At 36.9% G+C, this 26215-nt stretch overlaps 1 protein-coding gene across 23 annotated transcripts in view; it reads left to right on the top strand.

The window, feature by feature from the left end:
- The window catches only part of PARD3 (par-3 family cell polarity regulator), a 639255-nt gene that overhangs the window by 350702 nt on the left and 262338 nt on the right, over positions 1-26215 (top strand). For 16 of the 23 annotated variants that reach the window (XR_004348311.1, XM_032621837.1, XM_032621835.1 and 13 more), the window contains 5 exons: positions 5445-5570; positions 6724-7103; positions 11213-11352; positions 13996-14124; positions 16490-16528. Coding sequence is in view for 22 of the 23 variants with exons in the window: in XM_032621837.1 (XP_032477728.1) it covers positions 5445-5570; positions 6724-7103; positions 11213-11352; positions 13996-14124; positions 16490-16528 (814 nt within the window). In the remaining variant the exon portion in view is untranslated. The remainder of the gene's footprint in view (positions 1-5444; positions 5571-6723; positions 7104-11212; positions 11353-13995; positions 14125-16489; positions 16529-26215) is intronic. The other 7 variants (XM_032621841.1, XM_032621839.1, XM_032621838.1 and 4 more) reach the window with 1 other exon arrangement.

Raw genomic sequence — 26215 nt, 5'->3', positions numbered from 1 at the left:
GTAACAGTAGAAAACGATCTCTTCCATCATGAATGTGAGATGAGAATTTACTCTTATATCAGAAATTTGAGAATCCCAGTACACAGTTAGTTAGTTGGGTGTATCTGTTAATAAAGAATTACAGCCAATTTGAATTTCATGGAAACGACTCAGGTGTTAAGAAGAGATTTATCCAAGGCTTGTATACCGTATTTCAGTTCACTGTAGAGTTTTAAAGTTGACTGTTCATTTTTAAAAGAATAAAAATGCACTTGAACTCTGTGTACCTGATTTTAATTTCAGTATTTTCCAAGAAACACAATTTAACTTTACTGAATCTGTAGTCTTTCGTCTGTAAGTTTTAGGTTGTGCATTCTCAGTTGCAGACTTGCTTTGTTCTAAGAAAGGGACATAAATGCATTTGTTTTAGAGAGGAAAGTTGTATTTTACATTTAGGTAAATCTTGCTTCTTTAAATGTAGTAGTACGATGCCTATCATTTCTGCCCTAATCTAAAGGAATTCTCTACTTTTACTTTACCATTTTTGGGTCTACTTTATCTCATCCACTAAAGATTAAAAAAAAAAAAAGTCAAGATGTTATATTAAGTTGGCATTCTGGCTGTGGTTCTGAGGGATAGAATATAGGTCATTGCCAGCCCCCTGTTTAGTACTCAGTGAGGTGAGAGGGTCTTGCTGATGCGAGCCCATTCTGCGCATGCCTTCTCTGCCTTCACTGTATTTGTGGTGTTTCTACTATGTCACATTTTATTAAGATGAATTATGATCATTTCCATACAGCTGGGTGGCAGTTGTGGGAGTTTACATTATCAAAGCAAAACTCAGACTTGCTCAGCCAGTTTAGATGTCAATAAAACATTTGTTACTTATTTTCAGTTTTATCATTGGCTGTAATTTATACTTAGAATTGAAAATGTTAACATGTGTGACTGAGTTTGTTTTAATTAAGTGTATAATTAGGCTAATGAACCTTGTAAAAATGTAGTGGTGCAATCCTTAATATAATCTAAGCAGTTAAATTCCTAATTATGCATCCAAAATCATGTACAGAGATGCCGCCTTTCAATGGCTTGCTCTCTGGGGCTGTATTCTTCTTCTTTGCCCTCTTTGGGGGGTTAAGGAACATGGTACAAAAGCCATGATGAAAGACTTCAAAGAAACGTGTGTATTTACTTACTTTTTCTTTTAGGAAAATGATTCAGAAGTGGGATTTGTTCATAGTGGACGTAGTATTGTTTTCCCTAAATTTTTGAACAGGTAGAAGGACCAGGGGAGAGGAGTAGATCTGGGGACGTTTCCGATTTACCAGAAGAAATCCCCTCGTTCAGAAAGCATCTTGCCAAGTTGGGTTCACATTAGATTCACGCAGGAGGTGAAGAGGTCTGTCCCTTGTACCCCTGAGCCCTGTAGCCATGGCTTCACAGAGCCGCCCTCCCTGCTATGTTAATAATACACCTGCTCGTTCTCCTGTGCCAGCCAGCACAGCCAGGCTGGTGCTTCTGTCCCTGGACTGTTCCCCACAAGCAGAGCTTCCACCCCTCCCCCAACTCCTCTTCTCCTGCTCGCCTCTCCTGTTTTTCGCAAAGTGGCTTCTTCTTCTGATGGAAAGTGGTTGCCCTAGTAAGGAATTCTGGTACTAACTGCCAAGAAGAAAATCCACCGTCCACTCCGGTAGAGCGACGTGCCACGACCTTCAATTATTTTCTCTAATAAGAGTGTTATGGGAACCACAACACCATCGGTACTCATTTCTTTATTCCTTTAGAAGGAATTCTAGTTGCTGGTTGAATTTGCAGTATAGATCCCTAAAGTTTGTTTCTAATTGTGCTATCCGAGTCGCCTTTCCCGGGGCGGTGGCGGGTGTGGAGACGTAACTGCTGACACACACACGTTTTTCAGGAAGATGAAAGTCTCTGTTATTACTTCCCGTTGATTTCCCTTCAGAGGGCCCTCTTCATTCTCAGTCTGGCTGTTACGTTATCAGTTCAATTTTCCTGTAAAGTTTTTTTGATAGTTCATCCCCATTCCTTTTGTAATCACTTTCACCTAGTGAAGGAAATGAGATAATTTTGCAGATTGTACCGTTTTCCTTTTAAATTAATCCATTCTTTTGGAGAGGGTGATTCTAATAGTGTGGTCAAGTACTTAGAAATCAGCAGGCTACTAAGTTCTCCTTAATTCAGTCTGTCCCGTTGATTCCCTGATCACTTGCTGTGTCAGTCAGGGTGAAATTCTTCCCCTTCTGCTCCTCTACCCGTCCCCCCCAGCCCACCCCCATCAGCTCCCGCGCCTCTAGTGCTGAGAAAGAGGATTCTGAGGTTTTTGCAACTACTTTTACAACGTTGGATTCTAAAACCTCATTTAATAAATGTCTGCAACATTTCATGTAAATGCGATAGCGTATTTGTTTATCATTTGTAACATTTTTACTGTATGTTAGGGTTACTCATGCATTTGGCCATATATGAGGGCTTGTATAGAAAGACAAGTCATTCAGTGAATGAAGCATGTCAGGCCTTTTTACTGTGGATTATTATTGTAGAATGATTCCCATGGGAAAAAAAGTAGATTTAAGAAAAGGAAAATGATTACCTAGATGAATATAAATCTATAGACCTATTCATCTGAAAAATATTAATGCCACTTCTGTAGAATTAAATTACGGATTTCCAAGTTATATTGTTTAAATTGTCATAGATACTGAAAGGTTCTGTTGGAGATAAATGTATAAATTTGAACAAATGACTGGTGCTAGTTACCTGCTAAGTAATTTCCATTAAACATAGTCTGTCTCTCTCTATTTCTCTAAGAATATTCTGTGGACTATTTTGGAATACACAAAACATTTCAGAATACATAAAGGCATAATACTTTTCAGTCACTTTAGATCACAGAAATGTTGTAACCATATTGAGAACTCACTCATGATCTCACCAATTAAAAACTAATTAATTAACTGGAGTGACTCTTGGTAGGGCATATTTTTACTCAGGGGCTGAATACATCAACTTGAAAGAAGCCCTGTTGGTCTCCAGAGGCAGCTTTTAGCAACAGGTGTGGTACCAAGCTGTGGCTCTGTTAAGACTGCCCATGGTGGCCAAGTCATCTTTGCCTTCCCCTGTGCTCTCACATGGCTGCTTGGATGCCAAAGTGGCCCCATGTCTTCTTCTGGTTCCACTATTACCAACAACTGTGATTTAATTTGATTTCTCTAATTATTTTGTCCCATTCAACAGAGTCATTGGTATATCTTAATGATGGGATGCTTTTGATAGAACACTTCGTTCAGTCGCCCATAGAGACAAACGAACAGTAGGGAAGCTTGGGGAGAGAGACTGTGGGCTTGGTGACATTTTAGTGGTCACTTAAGTATTGGCGTGGCACATTAAGAGATCGCTTCCTGTCAGTTAGGAGCTCAGACAGTTAAGTTACTCATGCTGCTGTGTCAGTGTACTTTTTCTTATCTTTGAGCTGAGAGAATTTTTATATTTATTTATCAGTGGTTCCAATATACGGTGGCAAGTAACGAAAAATAACCTACGTCATATTTTTTTTACTAGTCACCAAGCTTCTTAGACTCTTACGCTAGTAGGTGCTAATCCCCAAATAGTAACATGACAAAAGGCAATTTAAATGTTAGCTCCTCTTACTCTTGTAGGTAGGTATGCTTAACCATAGTAAAACACCATGCCTCTTTATTATATTTAATAATAAAGATTAGAATGAAGTTAAGCAGTGACTCAGTAAATGTCTATGAAAGAAAGAAGGTTAAACTGCAAAATAACAAGAAAAAGAAAAAAAGGACCTTTGCTTTAATTCAATTCATTTCAGCTCAGTCCTGTATTTGGTATAAGTGACACCGTCATGAAAAAAAAGGATCCGAATCTGGATTTTATTTCACTTATTCTATTTTGCAAAAAGCTTATTAGAAATAGGAGGCTTGTTTGCTTCAGCTAAACTCAAGCACCCATTCATTCAGTTGTCATTTGTCAAGACCTTACTATGAGCTGAGTGCTGGAGCATGTATTGCTGAGTCCCACCTTCCCCACCTTCCAGGAGCTCACAGTGCAACAGTAGAGATAAGATGTGTGTACAAGTAACAATAGCAGGGGAGCGAGATCAACAACAGCGATTACTGCAAAGGTTTAAAAGAAGAAGGACGCTATCTATTGGAGTATCTTTCTACTGGAAAGCATATACAGGGTACTGCAAATTGTACTCCATTGGAAAATACAGACAGGCGATTGGAAATGATGGTATCTTCAACTTTAATTTATTCAGGATTCTAAATGCTGGCTTCTTTTTTTTAAAAAATTTTTTGGCCGCATTGTGCGGCGTGTGGGATCTTAGTTCCCTGACCAGGGGTTGAACCCGAACCTTCTGCATTGGAAGCACAGAGTCTTAACCGCTGGACCGCCAGGGAAGTCCCCTAAATGCTAGTTTCTGTATGGGCATTTTTTTTTTGTCTCTAAATATTAGGATTATGAAAGAAAATGCAAGCTTGGGACAAGCCAAAAATAAGTTCATAAAAATTTTAACATGATCATGATACAGATTATATGCTAACCGTCAATTAAGTCAGAGCATCAGAACTAGATGGAGATTCCTATTTCGTATCAAGCTGTGTTCACATATAGTGTCTGTTATTTGTCCCAGGGTATAAAGAATGTCCATCCTGTCCATCAAGGAGTTAGTGCTCTAGACCAAGTACATTCGTGATAATTTTTTTTTTTTTTCTCCATCTTGGTCTCTAAAAGTTCATTTGGGCTTTTCTTTTGACTTGAAATTTGAGTCCACATGGAGGGGTGAATGGTGACGGGCATTATTGGAACCTGTCGCTGGCTTTCTGTTTTCTTCTGACGGGAATAATGGCAACAACTTACTAACTTTTGGGAGACCTAAGAAATTTTGAAATTCAGAACATGAGGCATTACCAAATTCAGATGCCAAGAATGGAAACTCTTCTGGTTTTGGAATCTTCCCAGTTTTCCATCTCATGTACGGGTTAGCCTCTCCTTGTTGCCTTTCCTTTCATGGAAAGGTGGGGCTGCCATCAGCACTTTACCGGCTGGCTTAAAACAGAAATCTGCCAGAGCTGCTTGCAGCCCATGCTCGTCCGTGCTGCCCACCGCCACGGCCAGGAGCCATCGGGCCGGCTCTGCCGGGAGCATTTTTAAGCATAGAGAGAAGGGTACGATTTGTTGCAGAAGCATAACACTGACACGCCGGAAACGATTGCTCATATTTATTGAAAGGATCCCTTTCGACACACCATTTATACTGTTGTGATTTCTGTGTTGGCGTTATTTTTAAACGTCTGAATCGCAATTTAACGCACCCGTTTATTAGGCAGTCTTTGTAAGTATAATCCCGCCATTAAAGCAGTAGGGCATTGTGCACGGTGGAAATATTACATGTGTAATGATTTGCATTCTTAATGTTCCAGAACCCTGGGGTTATTAGTAAAACGATTGGAGAAAGGTGGTAAAGCTGAACAAGAAAACCTTTTTCATGAGAATGATTGCATTGTCAGGATTAATGATGGCGACCTTCGAAATAGAAGATTTGAACAGTAAGTGTGTGCTGCCTCATCGCTGCACTTTCCCTGCATCAGGCGCGACAGAGTGCGGGCGATTGGGGTACCTCAGACCATATGTCTGTGGTCTCTGCCTTCATGCTGGAGAGGAGTATTTTCTGCCATTATCTAGCTTTTAAAAATTTCATCAAACTCCAGGTAATCACTGTCATTAGACTATGTTTCCAAATGCCCTCTGACTGACGCAGCACTTCTTAAAATATTATGGGCCCGATTTAGGCTTTACGGTTTGGCCACTTCCTCGTCTTTTGGAAAATCCATCAGGTTGCTAGTTTTTATTATACTTTTAACTCACACGTCCAACTTTGTCACATATAGTGTGACAAATAGGAAGACAAAGCTCCTTAGACCTGCAGTGTCCACTCAGATTTTCCTTATCCTGACTCAAGCCCTTACTCCATTAAAAAGACAAAAATTGTCCAGTTCCTATAAAACAAGGCAAAAATGAGCAGAAATCATAAGGACTTGGTTAAAGACCTGACTAGGGATCCAGATAAGATGGAGTAGCTTCTTGGGCTGGTTTTGGAATAGCATAGTGGCCAACAGCTCTTAACATTTTGAGTTATTGAAGCTGCATTGGCATTCCTGAGATTTTTGCATGCACAACCTTGGATTAATTTTTCTGATAAATAATGGATAGTCACTTTCTAAAGTTTTCTAAGTATACTTATAAATATATTTCTTTAAAAACTCGACTGGTCTCCTTGTAAGGAAATACTTTATAACTTTTAAAAGTCGTATTGGATAACGTTGTAGAGAGGAGCTTATATTTAATTGCTCTTAATATTGAAATGATAATACCTGTTGTGCTTAAAACTGCAGTATGATTGAATGATTTACAGTGGAGGGTATTCTGTGGAGGGCATACCAAAATACTGGTATTTTGCCTGTAGTTGTACATAACTTTGTCATTTTTATCTAGAGAATGAGACATTTATATTTGGAGACACAGCCCTGCTGCTATCAGAGCTTGCAAACCCGATTGATAAATGGGTTATGAGAATTTTGTTTTCAGTTTCAACAAAGTCTGTCCGTCCTTGTTGCTTAATGAGTATACTTAATTAAGCTCGTAACATCTTCGAGTCTGCCAGTCTTCATTTGCTAAGTTTCCATTCTTTCTCAAACCCAGAGCACAACATATGTTTCGCCAAGCCATGCGGACATCCATCATTTGGTTCCATGTGGTTCCCGCAGCAAATAAAGAGCAGTACGAACAACTGTCGCAAAGCGAGAGGAACAATTACTATTCGAGCCGCTTCAGCCCCGACAGCCAGCATGTGGATCACAGGAGTGTGAACAGTGCAGGGCCGCAGGCTCTGCCGAGGGTGCCCCGGCCGAACCCCCTGCCCGAGCACGCGGACCCTCACCCCCGACTCCTACCTCAGAGCGCACAGCCCTCGGGAAAGCCGCCCGCTGCTCCGGGCCCAGCCGTACACCACGTGTTCAGTCCCAGCAGTAGTTACAACACCAAAAAAGTAGGCAAGAAGCTTAACATCCAGCTTAAGAAAGGTATGACCTGTCTTCCTGTTTTTCACAGAATTTATTTTCAAAATCAACCAACTAACCCAAAGCATCCTGAGTCTTATCTCATTATTAAGAACTGATACATCTTTTTAAAAAAGCATTTACAGTTGTATATTTTTTATGCTTTTCAGATTCACTTTGCTGTATAAAAATTAACACGTAGAAGATCAGAGGATAGGCCTTAAACGTTATGTTTCTATGAAAAAAGTAGCAGCTACGACTGCCGTAACATTTTTGGCAACGAAGGAAATGGGTTTCAGGATGTTACCATCAAACCCAAAGCATCAGGGAGGCTCTGACTGTTTTGAGTGCCCCACTTGATGTCCACATACAGCCCCCCTAGAGGACGTTAGAAGTCCTTCCTCCAGTTCAGCCCGTCCTTTGGTGACGGGAAGGGATTGACTCCTTTGAAGCTGTTGGTGGTTCCCGGTGAAATGCTGAGAAGCAAGGCCACTGGCCCCTTGTCTCCTGCTCTTCCAGAATATCGCATTCTTCCCTTCCTCAAGGTGACAAGGGGAATCGGAATGGGCCTTGCTAATACTTTATTACCTGTGCCTTACATCAGTGTGTTTATTTAAGGATCCCCCGCCCTTAGACAGTGCATCCTTGCGTACAGGAGGCATTCATTTCTGTGCTGGCCTCCCTGATGACTCAGATCAGGCTCCTAGGTTTGACTTTCTCATTCCCAGTCACCGTCCCCTCCAGGCACTGAGATATACTTTTGCTATTAATCATCTCTTTTAGCTGAGCATTTTTATATATTTTTAAATCATGTCCTTCAAATTGGTGTCATCATAAAGAATATTTCTCCTTTTATGAGCTCAACCAACTCCTACAGTTAGTTGGAAATGAACCAGAGAGGCTGAGCGATTTCCTCAAGTCCTGTGGCCACCAGCTGCAGATTCTTACTGGAAGCTTTTCCGTGTCCTGACATTGAGACCGTTCTTCTTTCCATTCGGGGTAGAGTTTGCAACTCTGTAAACTCTGAGATTCCTATTTCCTTTCTAAATCATACTCTTTCATTGAAATTTATGTGAACCACAGATGCCTTCTTTCTGGTTACTGGCTTTTTAAGCTCCAAATACTTGGTTGACCTGATCAGGAATTGACAACCTTACTCCACTTTTGGAACCCCTTACAGATACGGAATCACATCAGCTTAAACCCCTTTTAGCCCTGTTAATGCATAAGTGAGGAATATCAGATTCTCTTTCTTCCTTTTTCTATACTCAAATGAAAGGACGTGGTTTTTAAGCAAAAGCATATCAAGAAACACAAAGAGAGTTGTATAAAACATAAAATTCTGCTTGGGATCTTTCAAAAAGGAAGACTATTTTCCATTGTCATAAAGATTTTAGTTCATAAATATCTTTGCCTTTTTACTCTGATATAGGCATATTCATTGTTTTATTACAGTTTTCCATACAATTACAATATGTTAACACCTTATGAAATAATATGAACTTTTTAAATGAAGTGAAATTTTATTTGCCATTAAAAGAATCACTCTTTTGAATACAGAAATCAACAGTTTTATTTTGGTAGCATTTAAAAATACATGATTACATGTTACAGAAGTTAATTTAGAAAGATTATGCTCAGTCAACATAAAAATAGAAATAATAGTTTTCTTTTAAACATTTTTCTGACCTTGGGTTATATAACTGATACAGAGCGTCATAGATCTGGCCTGATTTTACTTTATTAACTATGAGAATGTACGGCAAAAGGTGGAAGCTGCCTGTGCATTCTGCCAGTGCTTACAAGTATAAAAAAATAATGTTCACTATAAATAAAAGTGACAAAGAATGCTCATTGTCTGTGATTAGTACTAAATAGAGATGTTTTAATGATTGTATGAGGTTGAACAAGTTTTCATTGTAGTTAACAGGCGATGTTTTTACCAGTTATTATTGTTACATTTAACATTTTTTAATGAAGTACATCAAAAATGTAGGGTTTGTCAGTGTTAAACTTTAAATTCAGTTCAAAATGAACTGACACGATTTGAATGACAGAAGCTCTTCATAAACTGAGGTCAACGCTAAGGACTAAGAAAGCCTTTGTCATAATGATTCTTTGGCATAATTTCGGAACTATGTCATATAACATGTCGAAATAGAAGAGCCCCTATGTACCTGCTTCCGTAATTATGATTTCTTAATATTTATTGTCATTTTGGCCTTCTCAAATACCCTGCTCTTTGGTAGAAATTAGCTTTTTAATAAAGTCAGAGGAGAAGGTCAGTGATCTATTTCAGTCAGTGCAAAATGTTTTGTTGGCTTTGCTAAATGAAAATTGATATCTATTTATCTTTCTTTGAAAGGTCATTGCCTGAACTTTTGGCGTACAGATTTAGGGGTTATTGCTGATATTTTAATAGTGTTTTGTTTCATATAACAATCAGTCTTTGTAGTTCATAGAAATTGATATTGCGAAAGGAGAATAATTTAGAATTCTTCCTTAATAAATGTTATTGCAAGTCATTAGAGTTTCACGAAAGCACAGAAGCATATGGAAAAGTCCCAGCAGAATCATTAGGAGAATTTCATATAGACAATATGCTGTTCAAGTCCTCACAGAAGACTTAAGGAATTAACAGCCCAGGCACATTAAAGTGACCTCAGACTTGAAGTACATGAATGTTTCGTTTGAATTTGAGAATATTTACAGTAGGTGTTTGTTACATGTACTGTGTTTTCATCATTTCTACTTTGTTTCTTCTTTAACCCACATTTTTTTTTTTTTTTTTTTTGCGGCACGTGGGCCACTCACTGTTGTGGCCTCTGCCGTTGCGGAGCACAGGCTCCGGACGCGCAGGCTCAGCGGCCATGGCTCACGGGCCCAGCCGCTCCGCGGCATGTGGGATCTTCCCGGACCGGGGCACGAACCCGCGTCCCCTGCATTGGCAGGCAGACTCTCAACCACTGCGCCACCAGGGAAGCCCCAACCCACATTTTTATTCATGTCTATTTGCCCATATTTGTTTACTTAGAGATTCATACCCTGACTTACAGTTTTTTAGCGAGTGCTGCATCAAATTAATGAATTCTGTAGATTTTTCACCTTTACATATCTCTTTATTCTTCCTTTATTGAGCAGGTATTTGTCCTCAGATCATTTTAACTGGAATGGAACCTACTATAGTTTTTAAAAGCTCTGGTAGAAATGAATCATTATTGGAAGCGTTATAAAAATTCTGTTGATTCATTAGAAATTTATCATTATCTTCACATTTTTTCTTGCCTCTTTCTGGCTCACTGCATGTTGGTTTCAGTGACATAACCCTTTTCACTGTATTGCGCTTGTAAGGGTACCTGTCGAGAAAGCTGCCAAAGAGCCTGGAATTGAAATTATACGCTAGCACAGTCAAGTGTAGATGCCTCAGTACACTCAGTACTCAGTACTCAGTACCTTTAAACATCATATGTTGATCCTCAGATTTTGTAGCTATGATCTCAGATGGGTAATTTGCCTTTTTTTTTTTTTTTTTTTTTTGAGAAATATAAACGGTAGGATTTAGGTGAACTAGAAGAGAACTAGGCGAAGAAAATATGGTTCATCCTGTCAGTTTGGGGAGGTTCCTTTATCTGTGTCTAGAAACATTTCTCATTTCATTGTTTCTTTTCCATCTCCCTGGACTTGTTCTCTTCCTTGTCTTCACTGCTTACCCTTCAAATCTGGATACCATTATTGCACAGTCATACTTGATACTTGAGATACTATGGGTTTTAACAGGTTTTTTGGGGGGTTTTTTGCATAGAGAAATTATTTATTTTCATAATCAAATATTTAGACAAATTTAAAAACATTCAGCAGGCATATTTGTATATTATTTTCATCTGTCTGACTAGGTTCCTGTTTTTTCTTAGATTAATGAATTTTGATATATATACCATTTAAACCTTCCATAATTTAGTCTATGTTGAAAAATCTTACAACTTTTAAAGTATTAAATGGGTAGGTCAGTGTGAAAGTTACAAAATGTCAAGTTGAGGTAGAGAATAATAACAGATCCTTCATGTATGATATACTTGTGAAATTCAAGGTATCTCATTTTGTTTACCTCTTTTTTTTTTCTGTTATATATTCAGGTACAGAAGGTTTGGGATTCAGCATCACTTCCCGGGATGTGACAATAGGTGGCTCAGCTCCAATTTATGTGAAAAACATCCTCCCACGAGGGGCTGCCATCCAAGATGGCCGACTGAAGGCGGGAGATAGACTCATAGAGGTGAGTGGCTTCGGATGTTCCATGATTCTTGAAAAGTTCCATTTTGAAGGGTCAGAGTCGTTTGAACATTTTCACAAAATATGAAATTAAATTATATAATTTAGCAGAAGTATGCATCCTAAAACATTGTATTTCCGCTTCACTTTTACATTTCTCCGTGTTATTTGATGCGAAATGTCTTTTCATTTAGTTTACTCATAAATTTTTAGTTACTTGGACATTTGGTTTATGAGATAACATAACATTTGTCATTATGTAAGTACAGTGTCTGTTAGGTTATATTTCTGGATGACTTTAAATTTATGTCTGGCAGCATAGAAATGTTATCTCCTCTGGAATCAGAGCAGAGACAAATGAAGTAAATGAAAACAGTGTGTCTTGATGAGAAGAACAAGGAAGTTTGGAAATGTCAGCGTGGAGAATGAACTGAGACATAAAAATCAAATGTCAGGAAAAAAAAAGAAATAGTCTTTCAAAATTTCCTTTCTGTACCTCATGGGTTTCATTTGGTTCATTGGTCTTTGAAGCTATCTTTGACATACATAAAGATACATAATTTCTTATGTATGAAGTTTGTGTGAATGTTGTGCATGTAGAAATAAAGGGGGGAAAGATGGAGAAAGAGGATACTTTGTTAGTGGTTTTTCTAGTGTTTTCTTTAGAAAACATAGTCTGTATTTTTAGCGGCAGGCACTGTGTTTCATAATTATTAACTAGCATATAAGTACTAGTGTTAAATATATTGAATGGATAAACAACAAGGTCCTCCTGTACAGCACGGAGAACTATATTCAGTATCCCATGGTAAACCATAATGGAAAAGAATATTTAAACAGAGAATGTATGTGTATGTATGACTGAATCATTTGGCTGTACAGCAGAAATTTACATGACATTGTAAATCAACTATACTTAAATTAAGAAAAAAAACAAGCACTAATGTTAAAGTAAATTTTTATGACATTATCCTTTTTTCTTAACTTGTAGTTTCATATGTAGTTTTGAGCTCTGCAACTCCAGCTCTTATTCTAAAGATTTCTTGAAAAGTAACGGAGCAAAGGAATAGCTTCCAGATTTTTTCCTGTGTCTACATTTTGGGCCTAGATTCCTTCAATCTTCCTCTTTCCTCTTTGTCTTGTTTGCATGACACCATGTTTTAAAGGGAGAGTGATAGAGGCCCAGTAAAAGGGAAGGTTTAAGTACAAATTGTGTTTAGGGTATTGTTTCCAGAAAGGGCCTCTTGTCCTCAGGCTGTAAGTGGGGTACTGTTAGTCCCCATTTGTAATGGTAGCTTGTTTCATTTAGGAAGTGTATCAGCTTATTTTTGCCTCTAAATCATAAAAAAGCCTGTCCCCTCCCTCCCCCTCTCTCCCTGCAGGGCCCCCGCCCTTCTTCCTTGCTAAAGGTGATCGCTTTATTTTTGTGTCTCCCTTTCATCATGTAATTACTTTACTTGTGACACATCACAGAGGCTTTTGCTTTTCTTTTTGAGGAATGGAAGGGTCTGCGATCTGTATCTCTTCAGGATTAGGCTTTATCTTCTGTAGCTCTCAGGCGTATTTTAAACCTACCTCTCTAGTATCCTTGGTTGTATTTCTACAATATCAGCAGTTCTGTGGGCAAAAAGGTTTTCTGAGTATCTGGATATTTGCAAGCCTATATTTAAATCAAGTATCAAGTGACTAATTTTTAAAAATTATCTGGAAAAGTTCTGCTTTCTTTGAACCTATTATTACTGACCTATTTCCTACAATCCCTTGATAGTAATGCATTGAGCTATATAAGAAGGTTTTCAGTGGGGGAAAGGTTCCAGAACATTAAAACTACAGGAATTTTGATATTACAATTTAAATGATATATTTAATTGCCTTAGACAAATGCTGTTTCTCTCTAAAGAGAGTAATATAGAATACTTTGAAAAAGAAATTTCCACTCTTGTTCCTGTTAAATATGTAGTGCTTGCTGATCATATCCTACTTTCTACAAAAAATGATGAGATTCCCCAGGAAGTGGTATTTTCAGATCTCTCTCTCTTTTTTTTTTTTTCCCCCCCGGTAAATTCTTTTTTCTTAAAACATTGAAAAATCTTGAAGTGAAATACTGCAAGCCCTCCAAAAATATTATTTAGTAGAGATTCTTCTTCAGTGTTTGCTTTTTAGGGATTAAAAAGTTATCATCCTAATTTTCTGTAAAATTTCAGTGAAAGCCAAAATGTTTTTACCAAAATATTTGTAGTGTGTTTTTACTGTCTTCTGCAAGGGTGGCATCTTTTTATTTGGGTGTAAGGAAATCTGTGATGCACAAGGGCATCAAGATATCCCAGTTCAAAGCCAGGAAGTTTTGTGTTAACTTGGCGTTGTAGATACATTTGTATCTCTGGTTACTTGTTAATGCACTAGTGGCTGTGCTTTTGGTTTATGGATAAGACCTGAAGGGTTGACTGCTTCCTGCCTCACCTCTAGGTAACTGGTCTGCATTTCTTTACTAGCCCCAGCAGCCTGGTGCTGCTTATCAGATCAGGGCAGAATGTACCACGCAGTGAACCATGTTCCACGGCAGACATGATCAGTTCTAGAATGTGTGTCTCGTCTCTTGTTATCTGTTTGCCCAGTATCGCAGCTGAAAACTTTTTGTCTGTTTTAGGTAAATGGAGTTGATCTAGCAGGCAAATCCCAGGAGGAAGTTGTTTCGCTGTTGAGAAGCACCAAGATGGAAGGGACCGTGAGCCTTCTGGTCTTTCGCCAAGAAGATGCCTTCCACCCAAGGGAACTGGTGTGTAAATTCAGAGCAGATGAAAGGTTTCTGATGCACATGAGGCAGGGATCTGGGCTAGCGACCTGCTGGCCAGTGTTTATTAAGAGATTTTCCAAGCAGTTCTATATTTTATATATCTTTCAGCCTTAGCATAATACAAGCATTCCTTCCTCATATTTCTTCTGTTTTGGAAACAGATATCCACAATGTTGAGTGCAAGAGTATTTGAAAATCAGATTGCAGGAATATTTTCTAGGACAGCAAATGTTTATTACTGAACGCTTTTAGATGGACTGATTGAATACAGAGATGTCGATTATTCCATAACTGTCACTTCAGAGGCTGTTGTTGAAAGCTTGCCATCTTCTCCACTACATATGACAAATTTTCATGTTTCAAGTTTTCATGGTACATGTAGCTAAGCCAAATAAAGATGCTTGCTTACTGTTGTATGAAAAAGAGGACCTTAATTAACTCTTATTGAAAGTAAAAAGACCTGAGTTGCAATAAGCCCCAGGGCCATTAATTCCTAACATAGACATTATTTAGAATGATGTAAATGAAATGAAAAGGCATTTGTTTGCAAACTATTTATTTCACTTTTTATACATATGTCAGTGCATCTAAATATTAGATAGGGGTATTTACATAGTATTTGTGTGAATGAAATCTGTATATTAAATTGACACAGTTCTTAATGTTTTTCTGCAAAAAGTGGTAGGTTTCATTTATGTGTAGAAATAATATAATTGGAGGAATCACCTTTATCTTTTGTTTTGATGTGGTAGGAAACTTGTTTTACTTCAAGTACAAGTGGTATTTTAAATATTTCAAAACAGATTCTAGTTGGGTCATTTTAGGACATTTGCCCTGTTTTTCAGATAGCTTTTAGCTTTATCTAAACAATAATGAATCCGTATATACTAGAGTGGTTTTAGGGACGCAGTAGGTTTTAGGGACGCAGTTCCCAAATTTGTCCGATTGCTCCAATTCTCTTAGGCTAATCCTTCCAGTATGGATGTGTCATGGTTAATAAAAATTTCCTTTTATTATAAAACAGATTTTAGTCTTGGGAATATCCCATCTCTTGGTTACACACACACTGACAATTTACTATGATTTCATGGAAATTTCAGATTGTGATAGGGCTGAAAACTGAACACTTGTGTTTTAAGTAGATTTTGAGAAATGATGAAAACGTCTTTATTTCTATTTAGAAATGTTTAATGCATTATTTCTCAATTTAAATTTGGTTTTCCATTTTCCCCCCACTGTTATCCAATTCTGTGCTTTAAATGCCACCTGATCCTAAATCTGGAGTTGTCTCTATTAAATTGTAAATGAGCAGTTAAAAAAAAATTTAAAAAAAAACACGAAGCTTTAGATGCGATAAAGCTTTAGTCCTTCCTCAGTGTATCTGAGCCTGGGTGATAGTTGGCATTATTAGGTTGCCAAAGCTTAAACACTGCTCTTACAGCCGTTCCCGAGTTAGTGCCAGCACAGACCAGCTTAAGGTTATTCAAGTTCTTCTGGTCCAATTTTGATCTTCCAGGCTTCTGTTTTCCCCTTCTGCTGCCTCCTTTTTTTTTTTTTTTTTTCTTGGTTATTTAATTTATTGCTTGTGAGCTTTTCATTAAGGAGTGAGCCAGTAGGCCGTCAGTTTATTCACGTTGCAGCTGCTATTCAAGGTTTAAAAGAAAGAAAATTCTGAAAACTTAAAGGAGTGCATTGAAAATGATCTTTCAATCCAATTAACAGAGCTCTTTTCCTCTGTTTGGGGTGTCTGTGTTTAAATTCTGTGTCTAAAACAAAATACTTTTATCAATAGGTACCCTTTTTTTTTTTATAAGTCAACCTTGTAATTATCTATTAATTAAAACAACTCTATAATACATGAAAAAAAAATCACATTTATAACCTGTGTAATATTGTAAAGTATAATGCTCGTGGTTCAGACTGTTAATATCTGGTCTAGCTATCAAATTACAATATACCTTATAATTTAGACTTAGTTGGGAAAATTAGAAAACAAAATTAGAAACAGTGCCAGGAATAGAAAAGCAGTTTCGTGAGATTTGTTTGCCTCCAAATAATAAATTCATGATACACTGTGAATGAGCAAGTAAAAATTTACATCTAGAACAATTTTTAATTTTAAACAACCCCGCCCACACACACACACACACACACATAAGATAATATAACCACATCAGTGAAAGTTCGCAAGACAGAGTAATATATCAGCCATTACTATAATCACCCTCTATATATTTTGTAGATTTTAAGAACAAACAATTTTTCCTTGAGAGTAAAGCTTTGTGTCCCTGTGTGTTGAAGATGGCTTTGGTCAGTCTGTATTTATGTTTTTCTTCAATTCTTCTAGAATGCAGAGCCAAGCCAGATGCAGATTCCAAAAGAAACGGTAAGAGCTTTGTCTTTTGCAGGATGCAGAGATGTCGGAAACATAAATTGAACTAACTTCTTACTAATTAATTATGAAGTTATGTGTCCTCTCTTTTCTTGGCTCATAATAGATCCTAATATACAAAGATTTAATAAATCCCAAAGTGGTCTTACCTTAAGTGACTTATTGCTACTACCCCAAATGAAGAATATTTTGTGATTATTTTTAATCAGGCAGGGATAAAAAGGAGACATTAAAGACCTGCATATTAAGAGGGAGTCAAATGGTTGAGCTTAGTAGTTTAACTTCTATCTATCTGTCTATCTATATATAGACTTCATGAGTTGTGAAGTGCTATAAGTGGCTACAAAAATGAAAAATGAAAAAAGAAAACAATTCAGGCATAGAAAAAATAGGGAGGGCTAAAAGTACAATAAAAATGTATCATAAACATGAAAAATAAAGTATCAGCAATTAGACTAAACATATTGTCATAATAACTTATATTTAATGAGTTATTTATTATCAGTTATTATAGTGTATTTTAAGGGGCTAATTCTCCCAACCAGAGTAAGTTTTCACAGCTCAGATTAAAAAGCAAAAAATAGATGTTTAAAAGACAAATCCTAATACAGGCTGAAAATAAAGGAACAAGTTGAGTACTAACAGGTGGTACTAACATAATGAAAGTAAGGATTGCCATATCAGTCTCTGAACTTATCTTCTTTTTTGTGTGGGTGCCTTGCATGGGGAAAAAAGAGAGGGTGTTTTATATTGACACATGATATCATCCAGTAGAAATTCCAACAGTCAGGATCTTTTATATATTAAACAGCACAGCACAAACACATGTCATTCCCAAACCTTTGTGAGTAAAATGAAAATTTAGCAAAACCATACCCATGGTGGGTGATGCTAATACATATTTTTCCAAAATTTGGCATGTTAGATAGACAGATAAAGTAAGAATATGAAGAAATTGAATAAAATAATTAACACTAATAATAGCATTACATAATTTAATTTTTCTTGACACATTCATAACCAGACAACTTTGAACCTAATAAACAAACAAAATGTTATTTTCAAATATTCCATCATTACAAAAATGGATGAATAATCAGACCTCAGAGGAAAATCAGTAAACAACCTTGAGAACATTACACATTCATAAGTACAGGTTGTAGGAAATTCACAGCCTTCATTTTTTACCCATTAAATCAATAGGTCTGTGATAGTTAATCAGAATCACAATAGTATTTATATGTGTGTGTGTGTGTGTGTGTGTGTGTGTGTGTGTGTGGTGTGATGGCGATAGGTATGTTGAGAGGTGAGGGGAAATTGGACAAGTTGATTCTGAAGAGGCAAGTGGGGCACAAGAATGATTTATTTTAAAAGACAATAATGATAGCAAAATGTACTTTAAAGCTAGAATACTTAAATAGCATGATATTGTTATAGGGACAGACAAGTAGATCATTGAAACACACTGATTATGTAAGCAGTCCCAGTGTTTACGTGTGTGTGCATGTTTGTTAAAGGAGACATTTCAAAATAGTGGTAAAGAGTGGTTTGTTTAGTGTTTAGAACAATTGGCCATTCACTTTAAAAAGTTAGATTCCTTTTTCTCAATATACACCAAAATAAATCCCAGTTAATTATGAAATTAAACCTAAAAACATACCAAAAAGTATTGAGAAAATATGTGAAAAGTTTCTCTGTTAACTTTGGAAAGTAAATGCTCGTCCCAGCATGACAAAGCCAAATGTCCTAAGAGAGTAGATTGATAGATTTGCTTATATATATTAAAAACCTTTCAGAGCGATAACCACACCGTGAAAGAGTTGCAAGATAAATGCTAAAGGCATTTTGCAACGTGATCCTTGGGTGAAGAACCACTCTTCGGTGTTTGGAATCTTAATATCATAGAACTTTTTTGGAAAAGCGAATGACTTCACACATAAACTATATCTGTTTATGCCTAAGATGATCTGAGATGGAAAATGATGATATAAGCAGTAAAGATAAGTGTGTTCTTTCAAAACATTTAGTCAGTCCTTGTGAGGAGATTGAGGATTAGCTCTGAAGTTTGCAGTCGCTAACGGGAAGAAGCAGCTTTGACTTTAAATGTGGTATTCCGTTGAGAATGTCTAGGTTTGTTCTACTTCACTCCTCACCCACAAGCTTTCTGTGTTCTTGATAGCATACCAGAGCAAATGACAATTCAGTCCCTTAACAAAAGAGATGATACATGTGTATGTGTGTCTGACTTTCAATTACAAACGGGAATTTTTTTCTGGTAGGAGTTTTCCAAGCTAAGTTAAAGAAAGTACAGTTTTTTTGTTTGTTTGTTTTTGTTTTTGTCTAAATGTTTTCTTTTGGGTTTCTTGTTCTTTCTTTTCTCTCTCACATCTGGGCCTCTCTTTCTGCTCCTGCTAGGTGATACCATTTTGGGCTGTTAAAGGCTTCATGTTAACTTATAATTAAAAACTTGAATTCCAGGATCTCTGCTCTGTCTTTTGATGGCAAATCATTAAATTTATTCAAGTCGCAAAATTCTCTGATACTACTTAAACTTTCTGTGATTGTAAGCACTTTGAGAATGGAATGTCCTCAAGCTCAATTTGTTTGTTAGTTGATTATCACAATGACTCCCAGAACTGATTAAGTCCGAGAAATTTTTAAAAAGGTCATTTAGGTAGATGAGTAGAGCTGTACCGATAGTTGGTAGACCTTTTAAATATCTGAGATGCAGGTTTCTTGTACATCTTCTAAATATTAATTAGTGAGAGTGGGCAACTAGAAACCCTACTGAGTTTTAGGTTATCTGTCCATTCAAAATTGGACAAAAAGCTGAATTATTTAGCAGAGGCTCAAGCTCACTTATTCCATGTCCTGAACAAACTCCTTTGCCTTTGAAAAGTTCAGTCACTTGATAGTTTAGTCCTGTGGATGTCCAGGTTGGACAAGACAATACATGGGTGTATTAGGGTTCTCCAGAGAAACAGGACCAATGGGATGTGTAGATATATAGACAGAGATTTATTTTAAGGAATTGGTTTGTGTGATTATAAAGGCTGGAAAGTCCAAATCTGCAGTGTGGGCCAGCAGGCAAAGACCTAGCAGAGTCCATGGTGCCGATGAAGTCCAAACGCAGTCTGCCGGAGGATTCCCCCTTGCTCAGGAAGACCTGTCTTTCTGTTCTGTTTTCTGATGGGATGAGGCCCAGTCACATTGTGGAGGGCAGTCTGTTTTATTCAGAGTTCACAAATGTAAATGGTAATCTCATCCAAAAACACTTTCCAAGTGGACACAAAAGTAACCATCACAATGAAGTAGTGAATTTACCTACAGGCTATCAGGCCTTGACTCACCAAAGTGCCAGTTTCTTCTTTGGGCTTCAAAGAACTATGCAGACCTGCTTAGGAAGGCCCCCAAGAACTCTTTGGTAAGATCCATATAAGAATATAATTGTACATAAAACATATTCAGAGCTACTGGATAGAAGTAGGGCTTTAGAAAATAATAGTGTTCAGAGATGATACTAGACCATACGGATAAGACATAAAACATGCTTAAATGTCAAGAATTCAGCATTCATTCTAAGAGTTAGTGAGATCTCCCTGTAGAAACTGCAAGGATACATTGAGGAGATTTGGGGACCCTCCCTGAAGATCAGGAAGCATCTTGATAAGCTAACTTCAGACAGGTTATAATCTTGATTTGGAAATTTAATGAGCTAGTCAATAAGCATGGTCATAGACTTAATAAACTAATGGTTGTGGTATATCAAGTAAAGCCTACCATGTTGGCCCCACTGTAAATTAAGAAAACAGTTGAAGGAATTAAGAAAACAGTCCCATTTACGGTAGGACCAAGAAGAATAAAATACTTAGGAATAAATTTAACCAGGGAGATAAAAGACTTGCACACTGAATGCTGTAAGACACTGATGAAAGAAATTGAAAAAGACAAAAATAAATGGAAATATATTCCATACTCACAGATTGGAAGACTTAATATTGTTAAAATGTCCATATTACCCAAAGCCATCTACAGATTCAGTGCAATCCCTGTCAAAATGCTGATGGCATTTTTCACAGAAATAGGAAAAAAAAATCCCTAAAATTCACTGAAACCATATTGAATCTATTGGATCTCTAATAGCCAAAACAATCTTAAGAAAGAAGAAAACTTGGAGGCGTCACAATTCCTGATTTGTCTATATTACAAAGCTATAGTAATCAAAAGAGTTTGATACTGGCATAAAAACAGACATATAGAACAGAATAGAGAGCCAGCCCAGAAATAAACCCACACATATATGGTTAATTGATTTATGACAGAGAAGCCAAGAATATGCAATAGGGAAAGGGTAGTCTCTTCAATAAATGGTGATGGGAACACTGGACTGTCACATGAAAAAGAATGAAGCTGGTCTTCTATTGTACACCGTGTACAAAAACCAACTCAAAATGGATTAAAGATTTGAATGTAAGACCACAAACCATAAAACTCCTAGAAGAAAACATATGGGGTAAGCACATTGACATTGGTCTTGGTGATGAATTTTTGGACTTGACACCAAAAGTAAAAATAAACAAATTAGACTACATCAAATATAAAGACTTCTGCACAGCAAAGGAAACCAATGAAATTAAAAGACAAGTAGAACATATTTACAAATCATATATCTGATAATGGATTAATATCCAAAACATATAAAGAACTCACAACTCAATAGCAAAAAGATAAACAATCTGATTAGAAAATGGGCAGAAGAACTGAATAGACATTTTTCCAAAGAGGACATACTGATGGACAACAGGTACATTAAAAGGTGCTCAACATCACTAATCCGCAGAGAAATGTAAATCAAAACCACAATGAGATATCACCTCACATCTATTAGAATGGTCATCAGAAGGACAGGAGATAACAAGTTGTGAGGATGTGGAGAAAAGGGAACCCTTGTGTGCTATTCGTGGGAATGTAAGTTGGTGCAGCCACTGTGGAAAACAGTGTGGAGTTATCTCAAAAAATTAAAGATAAAACTACCATATGATCTAGCAATGCCACTTCTGGGTATTTATTCAGAGGAAAAGAAATCTGGATCTTGAAGAGATATCTGCACTCCTGTGTTCATTGCAGCAGCACTTTTTACAATAGCCAAGATGTGGAAACAACCTAAATGTCCACCAGTGGATGAATGGATAACGATGTATGTGTGTGTGTGTGTGTATATGTATATATATACATATGTATATGTATACATGCACATACATGTTATATACATATACATATATATATTGTATATCACTTATACGTGGAATCTAAAAAAGCCAAACTCATAGAAACAGAGACAAGAATGGTGGTAGTGAGGACCAGGAGAGTGAGGGAAAAAAGGAGATGTTGAGATTTCCCTGGTGGCGCAGTGGTTAAGAATCCGCCTGCCAATGCAGGGGACATGGGTTCGAGCCCTGGTCCGGGAAGATCCTACATGCCACGGAGCAACTAAGCCTGTGCGCCACAACTACTGAGCCTGTGCTCTGGAGCCCACGAGCCGCAACTATTGAGCCCACGCGCCTAGAGCCTGTGCTCCGCAATAAGAGAAGCCACTGCAATGAGAAGCCTGTGCACCACAACGAAGGGTAGCCACTGCTCACCACAACTAGAGAAAGCCTGCGCGCAGCAATGAAGACCCAACGCAGCCAAAAATAAAATAAATAAATGTATTAGATGTTGGTCAAAGAGTATAAACTTCCACTTATAAGATGAGTAAGTTCTGGGGATCTAATGTAGAGCATGGTGATTATAGTTAATAATACTGTGTCATATACTCAAAAGTTGTTAGGAGAGTAGATCTTAAATGTTCTTGCCACAGGAAAGAAATGGTACTTTTGTGGTGTGATGGAGGTGTATTAGCTAAGCTGTGATGGTAATCATTTTGCAATATATAAATGTACCAAATCAACACTCTGTGCTCCCTAAATTTACAGTGTTATATGTCAAATATACCTCAACAAAGCTGGGAAAAATAGTCAAATCAGACAAAGCAAATAGGGAGCCCCAAGCGGGGGACTGAATTACGGGTTGTTACACCTTCATCCAAAACTTTGTATAAGTTATTTGGGATAAACTGATCATCAGACATTTCTTTAGGCCTATAATGTAAATTAATTTCAATATCCTAGGTAACACAGATGAAAGAGTACAAAATTCTCTAATTGGAGTTTTTGTTGAAGATTTATACTGTCACACACTAATCATATGCTGACCTTAATAGTTTGGTTTTGAGCATCTAATGTTGCTGTTATCACAAAGAATTTTATAAAATGTGTTCTGTTTCTAGTGCTTTAAATATTCAAACCTATTTTAAAGTCATGATTCAATGAAATACTTTTCAATCCAAATGACTCAAACTTAGTTTAAAACAATCTTATTCCAAGATTGGGATAGAATAATATTTTCATGATCTTACAAGAATAGTAATGATTTTGTATAGTGAATCTCTTACCAGTTTTTAGGGGATTCATTTGGAATTCCCTACTTCTACTATAATAAGTTAAGGATTTCCTAATGTTTGGTGTATTTTCCTTTGGGGAACATATCTTAGTTATTTTTTATTGTTGTTGTATAGTGGTAAAAATTAATATCTTTAAAATTTATTCTATGATCTTTTTTGTTATTGAACTCAAGTTATTTTAAAGATTATATTGGTAGTAATGTCTGTTTTTAAAATAAGAACTGTTTTATTAGATATAGCAAAACTATTCTGGATTAATTACTACGTGCAGTTTTTATTCTAAAACATCATGCTGTCAGAAAAGTTTTGAGAATAGCCTAAGGAACTCCAGTATACCCTTCTCCCACATTCCCCAATTGTTAATATTTTGCCACATTTGATATGCAGTTTTCTTCCTCATTCCCCTTTCCCCTCCCTGTAATTTTTCCTCCTTTCCTTCCTACTATATGTTTTTCCAGAATTGAGATAAATTGTAGACGTAGCTCCCCTTTATCTGTAAATCTTTAGTGTGTGTACTAGATCATATGGTAGTTTTATCTTTAATAAGAACAGACATTTTCTTACGTAATCATGTTTAGTTACCAAAGCCATGAAATTAACATTGACTTAACAGTGTTGTATTACCCGTTGTCTCAGTTAGTGTCCTTCATGGTGTGCAGATGTGAATGAATGAACGAATACATAAGAAACAAATCCTTTGGATCACACCTGGCGTCTAGTTGTCATGCCTCTTTAGTCGTTTTTAATCTGGAACATTTCTTCAGTTTACCTTTGTTTCTCTTTTCTTTCTTTCTTTCTTTCTTTTTTTTTTTTTTTTTCTTTTGCAGTACGCGGGCCCCTCACTGTTGTAGCCTCTCCCGTTGCGGAGCACAGGCTCCGGACGCGCAGGCTCAGTGGCCATGGCTCACGGGCCCACCCGCTCCGCGGCATGTGGGATCTTCCCGGGGCACGAACCCGTGTCCCCTGCATCGGCAGGCGGACTCTCAACCACTGCGCCACCAGGGAAGCCCTTCTTTTCATTTTTGAAGAGCAAATTACTTTGAGAATGTCCCTCAATTTGGGTTTGTGTGACATTTCTTTGATTGAGTAAGGATTTTTCTGGCTTCACATTACAGATTAACAACTGTACAAAACCTGTTTTTTTCCTCAGAATTTGTAGCATCAAGCAAAACATTTTAAAATTCTTTAAATGTTATTTATTTTACATCTACTGTTTAAATCAGAAAAGAGCACAATAAAGCCAGATGTGACATTTTAACTTTGCTAATAAGAATAATTAAAATATCAACACAAATATCATGCATAAACATTCATCTCACATATGGGATAAATTAAAATATGTAGCTTAAAGCAACTGGAGGGTTAATCCTTTATGCAAAGAAATAAACACGATAACTTCTCTATTTAAAAAAATCCTCCTCTTGATTAAAACCGTAACTGGTTGTTATCAATTGTCTGCTCTACCTGCATATTATTTAATCTCGAGATATAGAATAAGTGTATTTTCTCTTTAACTTGTATGAAAACAGGTGTTAAGTGTGAGAATATGACGGCATAATTGCTTTTTAAGATCCATCATAAGGTTTTCCTTCCTAGCCCGTCATCCCCATCCCAGCGCTCATCTCTGCCCAATGATTATGTTTCGGCCATGTAATATAATCAACTTTTACTTCCTTGTTACCCATTTTGCAGATTAACTGCAGACTTAGAGTGGCCTGTGGGCCAGCTGTCTCCCCTTAGCAGTGGGGGCTTGTTTGGAGAGGCAGGAAAACTGCCTCTGTTTGTGCTGATCATTTGTGGCTGTTTTTCTGTCTCGCTGCAGATATGTGTGTATCTTTTCTGCTGTTCTGAGGATGGCGGGAAAGTAAACAGCTTTCATACTGCCCATGCAGTAGGTTCCCTGCTTCTAATATGCTTAGCAAAAATACCCTGTTTTTCTGGATGTTAGAAGGCAAAAATGCCAATGGAGTAATGGCCAAGGGAAAACATGACAGGTTGCACTGATAGAAAATCACTTGGGGTACATACATGTCTGTACATGAGGGACATAATGTGCACTTGAGTGACATTCATGTCCAAATGGCTTGAGGAGCAAGTTAAAGGGAAACAAAATATTCATCATGTTTCCTTAGAAAGAACTTGACTCAAGAAACGGTTGAGATAGTCCAGAATCTGGATGGAGTAACAATCGAAGGTGATAGAAAATTAGCTTCTCCTTTATATCAGAATGAAGAGATCCCCATACTAGTAAGATTTTGGGAAAATTCTCTATAAAGTAGCCTTAAAAATGGTTTTTAAAGAGCAGATTTTTTAAAACATTTTGCTGCCAGAGCATTAAGTTCTCAAAGTTGGAATTAATTTCAGTCTTATGTCAAGAGCCAAATAGACTGATAATGCAATATCAAAGGAAAAGTACAATCTCTCACTTAAATGTTTTTAATGATAATAATGACTTAAGACGTGATAAGAAAGCTGAAAAAGAATATTACTCCCGTCTGCAGTTTTCATAAGAAATGAAACTTTCCCATGGAGGATGCAGTCTCCTTTAAGACAGGTTCAGAGCAGGGCACGTCAGGAAGTGACTCGAACTTGATTAAAATTTCTCTTCATACATTCAGTCAGCTCCTTATCTTGGTTTTTCAAGTAGAAGAAAAATGAGAATTTTAAGCCTTTGTAAAATGTATGGAAATGTCAAAATCAGTAAACGTTAAAAAGCCAAACGATATAAATCAGTAAGTGACAATTGAGAACCTTCCAGATTTGAGGCAAATAAACGTACTGAGTGATCAGATCTAAATGTGCCCAGTTAAGAACTGTCTTTGGTTTCCGTGTCTTTTCAAGTGCAACTTTCCCAGGAATATAAATACTGATTCTGATTCACAGAGTGAATTTTATCTTTCAGTTACTTCTGAATTTAAAGTAGGAGGGGCTGTAGTGTGTTTTGATACTATTTTGTATTTCAAACATCAGAAACAGATTTTATATTGAAGTAGCTGTATTTGTTCACACAAGGTCTTTATTTACTACTCTTGAATTGTTTTGAACCATATGGATGAAAATAAAATTTTAAGAGCAAAACAAGTATATAAAGATAGTATAGTAAATATGATGTCAATAGTAAGTATGTCATAGTAAATGTGATGCATATTAAATGTGATGTTAATGTTTTGATGTATCTA

Source organism: Phocoena sinus, chromosome 2 (genome assembly GCF_008692025.1).
Source record: "Phocoena sinus isolate mPhoSin1 chromosome 2, mPhoSin1.pri, whole genome shotgun sequence".
Lineage (NCBI taxonomy): Eukaryota > Metazoa > Chordata > Mammalia > Artiodactyla > Phocoenidae > Phocoena > Phocoena sinus.
The sequence above is the reverse complement of the archived record's forward strand: the minus strand, read 5'-3'. Positions and strand labels throughout refer to the sequence as shown.